Source organism: Salmo trutta, chromosome 12 (assembly GCF_901001165.1).
Source record: "Salmo trutta chromosome 12, fSalTru1.1, whole genome shotgun sequence".
NCBI classification, from domain to species: Eukaryota; Metazoa; Chordata; class Actinopteri; order Salmoniformes; family Salmonidae; genus Salmo; species Salmo trutta.
The window spans coordinates 37620720-37632362 of NC_042968.1; the positions used below are offsets into that span (position 1 = coordinate 37620720).

The window sequence follows — 11643 nt, forward strand, 5'->3', positions numbered from 1 at the left end:
CCCTGCACACTCTTGCCTCTGTAACGCTGTAATTAAATTGTTAATTTCCTGCATAAAATGGGTATTATGCCACCTCCTGGTAGATTAGTGTGTTTACATTGTATAATACACTGAGTGATAAAGGTATGGGATTCTGGGTAATCCACAGCAGATTTATGGAGAATTGCTGTGGGTGAGTTGGAAATTGAATGGTCCCGGGATATAAATGTATAAAGTTGACGTTACATCATAAAACCCACATGGAAAACTGAGATTCGGCAAATAACACATAAAGAGTGGCTTATTTGACGCCATATTTTATGCTTTCAGCACTAGATTCATTCTCTGATCCTGACATGTCAGTTCATGCTGCAAGAGATCTGATAGGTTGGAGGACATCGTCCAGAAGTTGTCATAATTACTGTGTAAGTCTATGGAAGGGGGTGAGAACCATGAGCCTCCAAGGTTTTGTATTGAAGTCAATGTACCCAGAGGAGGACAGAAGCTAGCTGTCCTCTGGCTACACCATGGTGCTACCCTGCAGAGTGCTGCTGAGGCTACTGTAGACCTTCATTGCAAAACAGTGTGTTTTCATAGATTATTTGGTGATGTGAATATATTTAGTATAGTTCTTTCTAAAAAGTGTACCTTTTTTAATATTTCACAATTTTTATTTTGTTGAAATTCATTGAGGAGGATGGTCCTTCCCTTCCTCCTCTGAATAGCCTCCACTGGTTTACACCCAGAGGAAACTAGAAGTGTTCTTGAGTAGAATGGACCCCCCCCCCCCCCATTCTACTTTGACACAACCTACAGATAATTCTTTATTGTGCAATATGTATGTACAATATAAAAAAATATTGTTTTTAAGTTGATGGGCCACTCTATAGGGCCCGCAAAATGAGCAGTGGCGCTCCTCTGGGTGTAAACTCTGTGGATTTGGAAACTAAAAGTGCTCCTGAGTAGAATGGACCCCTATTACTGCGACACAAAGTTCAAATAATTTTGTGCGGTGCAATAAATGATAGGAGTACACACAAAAAAACATTGTTGACTATTTAGGCTTGAAAAAATAATGACATATCTTATAGAAATACTTTACATTTTTCTTTGTATGTTAACTACTATAAAATATATTGATAATTGTGCACATTTTCACCATAATTATTAATTTACAAAGTATATAGGACAGAACTTTTATTCTGAAGGACTCCAAAAAATACGGGACCCGGAAGTTCTTAGTTATTCTTGCTTGCTTCACAGCGGTGTGTCAGCAACAAACTACAACATCAGGCTAGCTAAGGTAAATAGCTGTTTTATATTCCTGTCTGTTTAGCCACATGTTTACTATAAAAATCTCATACATTGCCAAAACGTGACTTCTTGTTAAAACGGCGCCAAAAGTCAGCTAGCCTCTCCAGTCATTGTGAAGATAGCTAGCTAAGGGTTAGCATGCTAGCTAGCAATCATATTTCTGTTTAACACATTTGCCTTGTATGAATGAACTAACGTTAACGTTACTTCGCTAACGTTTGCTGACTACTCTAACTACTACTGTAGCTATATGTTAACTTTCTAATTGGCTAACTAACTATACTTTAATCAAATATAGTTCGTTAACTTACCAGCCCCTGTCTAATGAACAGTAGTCATGATTTGCCATGCCCTCAGTTGACAGCAGCACTTATTGTTTTGAGCTTTGCATTTTGGAACTTCATTAATATTATTGGAATTATTTGTTTCGCAGGTTTTATTTTACAGGCAGGCTGAATCATGGTAAGTAGCTAGCTACGTTAACGTCGCTATCTGTAATGTACAAGTAACTTCAAAAATAAAGGAAACGCCAACATAGTGTCTTAAAGTGGCAATATGTAACTTTTTGGGCGACCCAACCAAATTCACAGAAATGTGAGTTATAGATTTATCATTCTACTTCAAAGCAAATCTAAGAAGCAGTAGAGCTGTTCTATGTGCGCTATTTCAATGCTTTTTTTTCGTTAAGTTTTGTTTTTGCATCTTTTACTTTCTGTTTTGTACCAGTTTCAAAGAGCTGAAAATACAATATTTTTGGTTATGGAAAATATATTTCACAGTGGTTTAGATGGTACAATGATTCTCTACACCAGGGATATTCAACTCTTACCCTACGAGGTCTGGAGCCTGCTGGTTTTCTGTTCTACCTGATAATTAACTGCACCCATCTGGTGTCCCAGGTCTAAATCAGTCCCTGACCAGAGAGCAACAATGGAAAAAATAGTGGAACTGGCGTCGAGGTCCAGAGTTGAGTTTGAGGGCTCTACACTATACTAACTTATTTTGTCAAACTAAAATTAGGCAAACGATTGGAGTTTTAGCAACCAGGAAATGGCAGAGCAATTTCTTCATAGTGCAACTTTAATAGGGCACTGGACCACCACCAGCTGCCAGAACAGCAGCAATGCGCCATGGCATAGATTCTACAAGTGTCTGGACCTCTATTGGAGGGATGTGACACCATACTTCTATGAGAACTTCCATCATTTGGTGTTTTGTTTAATGGTGGTCTCAGGCACTTCTCCAGAATCTCCCATAAATCTTCAATTGGGTTCAGATCTGGTGACTGAGACACACACACACCTTTTAAACCCCCTATGTTCCTTTGAGACCTGTCTTTCAGTCACTGAGATCTCTTCTAGCCATGGTAGCCAATAAAACTGGGTACTTTTTATTTTATTTGCTTAATTAACTCAGGAACCACATCTGTGTTGAAGCACCTGCTTTCAATATACCTGGTATCTCTCATTTACTCAAATGTTTCCTTTATTTTGGCACTTACCTGTACATGATTAATATGATGCAATTGACTACCTTGCAACTTTTACTTGGGTGCTGTCTTGGGAAATTGATAACACTTATTTGTTTTTGTAGTCTCGTAGATATGATTCCCGGACTACCATTTTCTCACCTGAAGGCAAGTGTTATCTTTCTAATAAAGATTTACTGTCCATAATCAATGTTACCATCACATTCAAGACTATACTGTCAAGTGTTCTCCTCTAACCAACCATGTCAGACATAACAATTCATTGTTGCTGTTTTACAGGACGCTTATATCAGGTGGAGTATGCCATGGAGGCTATTGGCCACGCCGGCTCATGTCTTGGGATTTTAGCCAATGACGGAGTGCTGTTGGCTGCAGAGAGGCGGAACATCCACAAGCTGCTTGATGAGGTTTTCTTCTCAGAGAAGATCTACAAGCTCAATGAGTGAGTATGACCATAGTCTCTCTTGCCAGGCTTATATGTAGCACTGCTATAAGCATGCCAACAAGACATATCAGGATCTTCTCATAAAGCATCTCAAGACTAGGAGTGTTGATCTAGGATCAGGTCTGCATTATTATTATTATTATGGTCAGAAAGGCTAAACTGATCCTAGATCAGCACTCCTACTCTGAAGCTGGGGTGATGTCAGACATGCTGCTACATTATACCCATGGGCTGCTCTGTGATTTGGTGTCGTAACCTTTATCCTTTCAGAGACATGGCTTGCAGTGTTGCCGGAATCACCTCCGATGCTAACGTTCTAACCAATGAGCTGAGGCTAATAGCACAGAGGTACGTTGGGTAGTAAAGTCCACGGTCTCTACCTGTGACCCATTTGTTCATTCATTTGTATTCAAGCCATGTACAGTGTTAGTGCAAGACCAACAAGGCACCTCTAGTGATCTAGCACCGTGTCTGTTTATCTGACAGATTATGTGTTATTTAATTCACACAGATATCTACTGCAGTACCAGGAGCCAATCCCCTGTGAGCAGTTGGTGACAGCGTTGTGTGACATCAAACAGGCCTACACACAGTTTGGAGGTTAGCTATAAGACAAATGCCACAAACACCTCAGTTGGTTTCTCTAGTAAACACCACCTTGGTTACACTGTTGCTGAAACCATACTGGACCAAAGGGCTGTGTGGAAAAGAACATACCAGAGTCATTAGAGTACAGTTAGGGTAAGCACAGGTTTGATTGTATTTGATGTGTTATGTGTCTTCAGGGAAGAGGCCGTTTGGAGTGTCTCTGCTGTACATGGGCTGGGACAAACACTACGGCTTCCAGCTGTACCAGAGTGACCCCAGTGGGAACTATGGAGGCTGGAAGGCTACTTGCATCGGCAACAACAGTGCGGTAAGCCTGTTTGCTGTCATCAACATTGGCACAATGCACATGTTTTGGCAGCAGCATTGCCACAAAGTAAAGACGTGAAACGTCACAGTAGATGGTGCTACAGTGTTGACTGGGAATTAACATATAGCTGATACTTTTATGGCATATTTCAATAATTCAGCCCCTTCGCTGGATGTCTGACTTATGGTTGCTTAAGTGGCATACTCCCACCCAATGAAAATAGACACAATTATCTCATCGAGTGATACTGAGGTTTTAGCCTGTGGTAACTTGTGGAATAGACACCGGCTGGAGAACGATTTTTAAGCAATCAGGATTAGACCCACCTGTTTGTATAAATCATCATGTTGTCTTCTCTGCCCCCAGGCTGCAGTGTCCATGTTGAAGCAGGATTTCAAAGAGGGTGAGATGTCGCTGTCCTCTGCCCTGGCGTTGGCCGTCAAAGTCCTGAACAAGACCATGGACGTCAGCAAGCTCTCGGCGGAGAAAGGTAAGATCTACACCTGACATCACCGCTCTAAACAACTACTGAGCCCATCCTGCCTTGGAGAACACTGAGTAAACACAGACTGGAGATGTTGTATAGAGTGGGACAGTGTTATCCTAATTCACAGCTGTTCTATGGGGAGTAGGCAGTGATGATGTCTAAAACAGACATCATCAGCTGTTGTACATCATGCACACATACTGTATATAATAAATATGTTGTGTGTCTAGAGATATGCATATTAAGCGATACGTCTGTAATACAGCATGAGATATGAACATAGACTGTATGACTCATGGATATCTTGACCTCCCCAGTGGAAATAGCCACCCTGACGCGAGAAGACGGAAAGACCAAGATCAAGGTGCTGAAACAGAAAGAGGTGGAGGAGCTGATCAAACGACACGAGGCTGAAGAGGCCAAGGCCGAGAAGGACAAGAAAGACAAAGAACAGAAGGAGAAGGACAAATAAACACGTATTTTGAATTCATACTTTCCTAAAAGTCCCGTAATGTGTTACGCGCTTGTTTGTCTTTTTCTTTATTAAAACATTGAAAGCAAATGTGCTGATAGAATCTCTAGTTTCATTATGGTGTGATAACTATTGTGTATCCAGGCACACTTCTCAGAAATACTTTCAAGACTGCAGTAACTCCCCCCCCAAAAGCCAAGGCAAGGGAAAGATTAATGCCACAGGGTATGTCCTGATTGTTTAGAGAATTTCCCTGTTGTGAACTGGGTCATGTTCAGTAGGGCACACAGTAGCAAAATGTTTTAAAGCACTTGTTATTAAGTTCAGCTTGTTTCACTTAGAACAACCAATATACTTATGTAATATAATTGGATTCACATTACACATGGGCTGTTAACTAGTGTTAAGTGCCAAAACACAATACTGACAAGAACACAGGAATTCTATTCCATCTTTAGTGTCATTACATGAACATGGAAATCTAAAATGTATATAGCAATTCTAGGACACAATAGTATAAAAAGTAGGAAGAGTGTGTGCATAGTACGTAAGTTGAATCAGCTATAGTGGAATGTAGGTTCTTGCTTTCACACGTGCAGCCTAATCTTCTCAACAGAATGCACAAGCAGAATGGAAAGTGAGTCCAGTACACAGTATGTATTAAGTGCTCCCCTGACCTCCGCTAAACCTGTAAGTGTGAGCAACATTACAGTTAAGGGATGTATTGTCACTGACTTAACTAGTCTTGAAGTCTGCATGTCAATAATGGGAGTTTACATGGATCAATCACTCAATTCAAGACAATGGAGACATTTGCACTTTAATACATTTGTTGCAGCGATTCAGTCAAAAAAATAGTCCTGAAAGCGTACCCATAATTTAATTATCCAGACATCTAGATTCCAATATTATGTGCCATATTGCCCTTAGCCCCCTCTTCCAGTACACTAGTTTTATATTGTTACAGTCCCTCACCTTTAGCTGCACTGTGGAGTTTAAGTTAAATATTTTTAGGACTGAGTGTCCCACTTGTACTAGAATCTGTGGCAACATTTACAGTTTAGTCATTTAGCAGATGCTTTTATCCAGAGAGACGTACAGTAGTGAGTGCATATTTTTTCATACTGTTCCCCTGGGGGAATTGAACCCACAACCCTGCTCTACCAACTGAGCCACACAGGCGACAACATGCAAGATGTCAAGAACGCAGCCGCCTAATAGGATCAATCTTTTCGGTTATCTCCTTGAAGGTTCTATCACCAAAGAGGTCTTCAGAATGAATGGCTTTCTCTCTGTCATGACTACAGCAGTACATATGAGAAGTGCAGAGAGGAACAGAGAGGTCTTGTCCCAATATGCTTAAATAGGAAACAAGGAAAGGAAGCTATCACCACCACAGGAAAAAAAACAAAGGTCAGGTAGGCATGGAAAAGAGACTATTGGGTCAGAGCAACAGATGAGTGATCCCCTCCTGATCAACCCAAACATCAATCTTCCTCTGACTCCGGGCATGTTGGACTCATGGAGTAGCCCAAAAACACAAGGTCTGCTCGGGGTGGTATCAGAGGGTGGCCTGGTTTCACAATCTCAAACCCTATGTAGTGGAAAGTCCTGGTAAGGAGTGCTGGAAAGACGTAGAAAACATAGGATTGTTAACGTGACTGTTCAGACAGTCTCTAAATTCAGTTTCCCTTTTTCAATGTTAGTGTGCACTTTGCATTATTCCTGATGTTTTTTTTTTAAACACCAGTAAGGTTAGAGGTCACTAACGTGACATTTTTATCAATAAATCATTCAACTAATTGAATGTGTCTAATATAAAGCACATAAAACATTTTTATTTTTTATTTCACCTTTATTTAACCAGGTAGGCTAGTTGAGAACAAGTTCTCATTTACAACTGCGACCTGGCCAAGATAAAGCAAAGCAGTGCGACACAAACAACACATGGAATAAACAAGCGTACAGTCAATAACACAATAGAAAAAAAGAAAGTTTATATACAGTGTGTGCAAATGGAGTGAGGACTTAAGGCAATAAATAGGCCATAGTAGCGAAGTAATTACAATTTAGCAAATGAACACTGGAGTGATATATGTGCAGCTGATGATGTGCAAGTAGAAATACTGGTGTGCAAAAGAGCAGAAAAGTAAATTAAAAAAATATGGGGATGAGGTAGGTAGATTGGATGGGCTATTTACAGATGGGTTATGTACAGCTGCAGTGATCGGTTAGCTGCTCAGATAGCTGATGTTTAAAGTTAGTGAGGTAAATATAAGTCTCCAACTTCAGCGATTTTTGCAATTCGTTCCAGTCACTGGCAGCAGAGAACTGGAAGGACAGGCGGCCAAATTAGGTGTTGGCTTTGGGGATGACCAGTGAGATATACCTGCTGGCGCGCGTGCTACGGGTGGGTGTTGTTATCGTGACCAGTGAGCTGAGATAAGGAAGAGCTTTACCTAGCATAGACTTATAGATGACCTGGAGCCAGTGGGTCTGGCGATGAATATGTAGCGAGGGCCAGCCGACGAGAGCATACAGGTCGCAGTGGTGGGTGGTATATGGGGCTTTGGTGACAAAACGGATGGCACTGTCATAGACTGCATCCAGTTTGCTGAGTAGAGTGTTGGAGGCTATTTTGTAAATGACAAATGACAGATTTACGTGGGTATGTTTGGGGGCGTGAGTGAAGGAGGCTTTGTTGCGAAATAGGAAGCCGATTCTAGATTTAATTTTGGATTGGAGATGTTTAATATGAGTCTGGAAGGAGAGTTTACAGTCTAGCCAGACACCTAGGTATTTGTAGTTGTCCACATATTCTAAGTCAGAACCATCCAGAGTAGTGATGCTAGTCGGGCGGGCTGGTGCGGCAGCGAACGGTTGAAGAGCATGCATTTAGTTTTACTAGCTTTTAAGAGCAGTTGGAGGCCACAGACGGAGTGTTGTATGGCATTGAAGCTCGTTTGGAGGTTTGTTAACAGTGTCCAAAGAAGGGCCAGATGTATACAGTACACATGAAAGAAAATGTGTCTAGACTTCGACATACCTTGATCCACTCTGCTTTTGGAGAACCACAGAAACACATGGCTGACTCCTAACTTTTCTTCCGAGAACATGAGGAGACTGGTGAGTCTGATAAGAGAGAAGGGGGGAAAGAAGATAGGGGTGTATCTCAAATGTAAGTGTTGCTCCTTTGTGTTCCCTTCCATACTCATGTACACTGTAATATACAGGATTCTCCCAAAGTAGTCCTCTGGGGCTCCACCCAGTACAGCACATATCCAAGCTGCAGGATAAGGTTAAATCTAGACTTGGTTTCCTCTATTGCAATCGCCCCTCTTTCACCCCAGCTGCCAAACTAACCCTGATTCAGATGACCATCCTACCCATGCTAGATTACGGAGACGTAATTTATAGATCGGCAGGTAAAGGTGCTCTCGAGCGGCTAGATGTTTTGTACCATTTGGAACGAGCTGCAAAAAACACTCACTACATTTGAAGACTCAATCATGGACACTCTTACTGACACTTGTGGCTGCTTCAGGTGCTGTATTGTTGTCTCTACCTTTTTGCTGTTGTCTGTGCCCAACAATGTTTGTACCATGTTTGTGCTGCCACCGTGTTGTTCTACTACCATGTTGTCATGTTGTGTTGCTACCGTGCTGTGTTGTCATGTGTTGCTGCCATGCTGTGTTGTCATGTGTTGCTGCCATGCTGTGTTGTGTTGTCATGTTGTCTTAGGTCTCTTTATGTAGTGGTGTCTCTTGTCGTGATGTGTGTTTTGTCCTACATTTTTATTTGTAATCCCAGCCCCCGTCCCCGCAGGAGGCCTTTTGTCTCTTGAAAGGCCATCATTGTAAATAATAATTTGTTGTTTGTTTGTTGTTGTTTGAAAGTGCATGTTTTTTCATTTAAAATCTTTAAAATGTATATTTTTTTACTTAATTCCAGCCTTACTGATGGCATAATGCATGGTTATAACAGGTGTATGTATGCATGACTATAAAGCCAGCGAGGATAGATGGCAGTTCCTCCTCACCCCTCTTTGCTGCCCTCAGGGAGTGACCCCTCTGGGATCTCCAGGAAGAGGCTGTCTGGGGTGAACATAGTCTCCCAGCATGCATTGCGTTGCTCGCTCAGCTGGTAGTGAAAGTGCAGGATGGGGAGAGATCCACGCACAGAGGTCACCTGGGTCACTGTCAGCCTTCCATCCTGAGAGAGGGATACAAAACGTGTTGGCACACTGTTCGATACAGAACTTCCACAGTTATTAGATGGACAAGGTTTCAACCCATAACATATGTCTTTGTCAGCTTTCTATCTAGGAACTAGGTAGGTTACACTTTAGCCTGATCTAGCATCTATCTCAAATAAGGATTCCTGTTGTTATGATTATTGCCTATGAGCGTAATATTTTCTAACCAATGGACCTCCAGCAGAATTACTATCTTCACCATTGCTGTTTGATTGACACAGTGACTGACATTAACCTATACACATAGCGACATTCACCTGTACACAGTGACATTAACATGTACACATAGCGATATTAACATGTACACATAGCGATATTAACATGTACACATAGCGATATTAGCCTGTACACATAGCGATATTCCAGGCAGTCTAGGATGAAACTTGTCCTTGTGTACAAGGGTTACTTGTTCACTACTAAAAGTAGCAAGGATTAACCTAACTTTAAGAGCATGCTTTTGGGTGTGTGTAGGAATGCTGAGTGTCTTTGGGCTCGTGTCATTTTGTGGTTCACTAGCTTTCTGGGTTAATGAGAGTGGGTTTTGGCGCCTGACACAGTGACCCACATCCCTGAACATGTTAACAAGTAGCTAAACAGACCATGTAAACCGACTGCAGTCTCTCAAATGGTAGATGGAGCATAGATCAAGTGAAGGGCCTGTGGGCTTATGGCTATAAAGCTAAACAGTAAGATGCAATGTATCTTTTGACAAAATGTGCACATTTTTAACATTCATCTTTGGAATATCCTCATGGTTATTAAAACAGACATCCTTCCTAATTTCTTCCCTTATGACCTATGTGTTTGGATTAGTGAAATTCAGTTTCTAACCCCATTGCTTTAACCAACCCAATTCTCTCAGATCTTTGATTGATAACTTCAATGGAAGAATATATTGTTTGGCTATTGGGATGGGGCCCTATAGGAACTCACTTTGTGAAGGAGCACACAGAGAGGGGGATCCCTGCCAGTCCATCAGGAGCACCACAGAGGCCCTGGAGCCTGGCGTTTGGAGCAGCCCATATATGACACCAACATGGGACTGGCGGTACACAGAGCAACAAGGTGAGGTTGAGTAAGTCATGCTAAAGTTATTGTAATATAAGTGGCTTTGGATAGGATGGTCAGTTAGCATGGGGTACCAATTCAAATAAAAACAGTGGAGACACTAGCCTGACCAAAAAAAGCCTTTCACCTCAGAGTGCTATTGTACTGTTTATGCAGGCTAGGATTAAAGCTACGTAGCCTATTGTACTTCCAATTCAAAATGTAATGAAGAATGTCAGCAGAGTTTGTTCACTCAAAACACCCCACATTTGGCATGCACACTCAAAACTATAACATGTTTCTATTATTGTACTAAACCAACCTTTAAAAAACTCATTATTTACAGCTCACTGGCAGAGAGGGAATTAGGTCAGGAATTAAGAGCCTGGCTAGGAAACCATGACCTAGTGTGTGCTAGTGGACATGTAACCTCTAACCTGACCTATATACCAGTGGAGGCTGCTGATGGGGAGGAAGGCTCATAATAATGTCTGGAACGGAGCAAATGGAATGGCATCAAACAAATGTATTTGATACCATTCCACTGACTCCGCTCCAGCCATTACCACAAGCCTGTCCTTCCCAATTAAGGTGCCACCAACCTCCTGTGCTGTATACTGAAAACACATCACAACAAGACACCTATAGAACTTTCTAGAAAAGTAGGGCTCAGGTCCATCTAGCTATCTAACTGACCACCCACATATTATTAACAGCATCTTAGTGTGCTGCACTGTGGGAGGAGAGAGTCTACTATCCATTCAAGCAAGGGTACTATTTCTGAGTGGCTTATCTAATTCTCTAGGGGGGAGGAGTCTGCATAAAGGAGCGGTTGTGTAACAGGGACAGATCCGGTGGCTGGAATTGTGCTGTGGCAGAGATTCTCATAGCCCTACTATGTGCTGTGAATCAAATCAAATTGTATTGGCCACATACACGAGTTTAGCAGATGTTATTGCGGGTGTAGCGAAATGCTTGTAACGTTTAAAAAAGGAGACTGAAGGAAAAAAATTATGCAAAGAAACTGCTCTATGCAAAGAACAAAACTATGTTACAGTGATGTAAAATAGAGATGGATTTGCTATTGATATTTTGTCATTGGATAGTGGTTCATTAATCATTCATATTAAGTTGTTGAGCCAGTAGTCAATAAAAGTGATTCTTGAGGCATGCGTGATGCACTGTTTTGAGGAACACTGGGCAACACGGGTTTCAGACTGTCTACAGATGTTGGCCTTA

At 41.6% G+C, this 11643-nt stretch overlaps 2 protein-coding genes across 2 annotated transcripts in view; one reads left to right on the forward strand and one right to left on the reverse strand.

The window, feature by feature from the left end:
* The first annotated feature begins 1204 nt into the window (after positions 1-1204).
* Positions 1205-5192, forward strand: LOC115203500 (proteasome subunit alpha type-4). The gene is made up of 9 exons (XM_029768224.1): positions 1205-1282; positions 1727-1755; positions 2887-2929; positions 3062-3224; positions 3498-3575; positions 3739-3827; positions 4013-4143; positions 4510-4633; positions 4948-5192. Exons 2-9 carry the CDS (start codon positions 1753-1755, stop codon positions 5100-5102), a joined length of 786 nt encoding a protein of 261 aa, XP_029624084.1. The 5' UTR covers positions 1205-1282; positions 1727-1752; the 3' UTR covers positions 5103-5192.
* A 709-nt stretch (positions 5193-5901) lies between these two features.
* Positions 5902-11643, reverse strand: part of LOC115203501 (ornithine decarboxylase antizyme 1) — a 35986-nt gene continuing 30244 nt past the window's right edge. The window contains exons 2-4 of the mRNA XM_029768225.1: positions 9142-9314; positions 8149-8234; positions 5902-6726 (exon numbers count right to left, since the gene is read on the reverse strand). Coding sequence (XP_029624085.1) covers positions 6590-6726; positions 8149-8234; positions 9142-9209 — 291 coding nt within the window. The 5' untranslated portion in view covers positions 9210-9314 and the 3' untranslated portion in view covers positions 5902-6589. The remainder of the gene's footprint in view (positions 6727-8148; positions 8235-9141; positions 9315-11643) is intronic.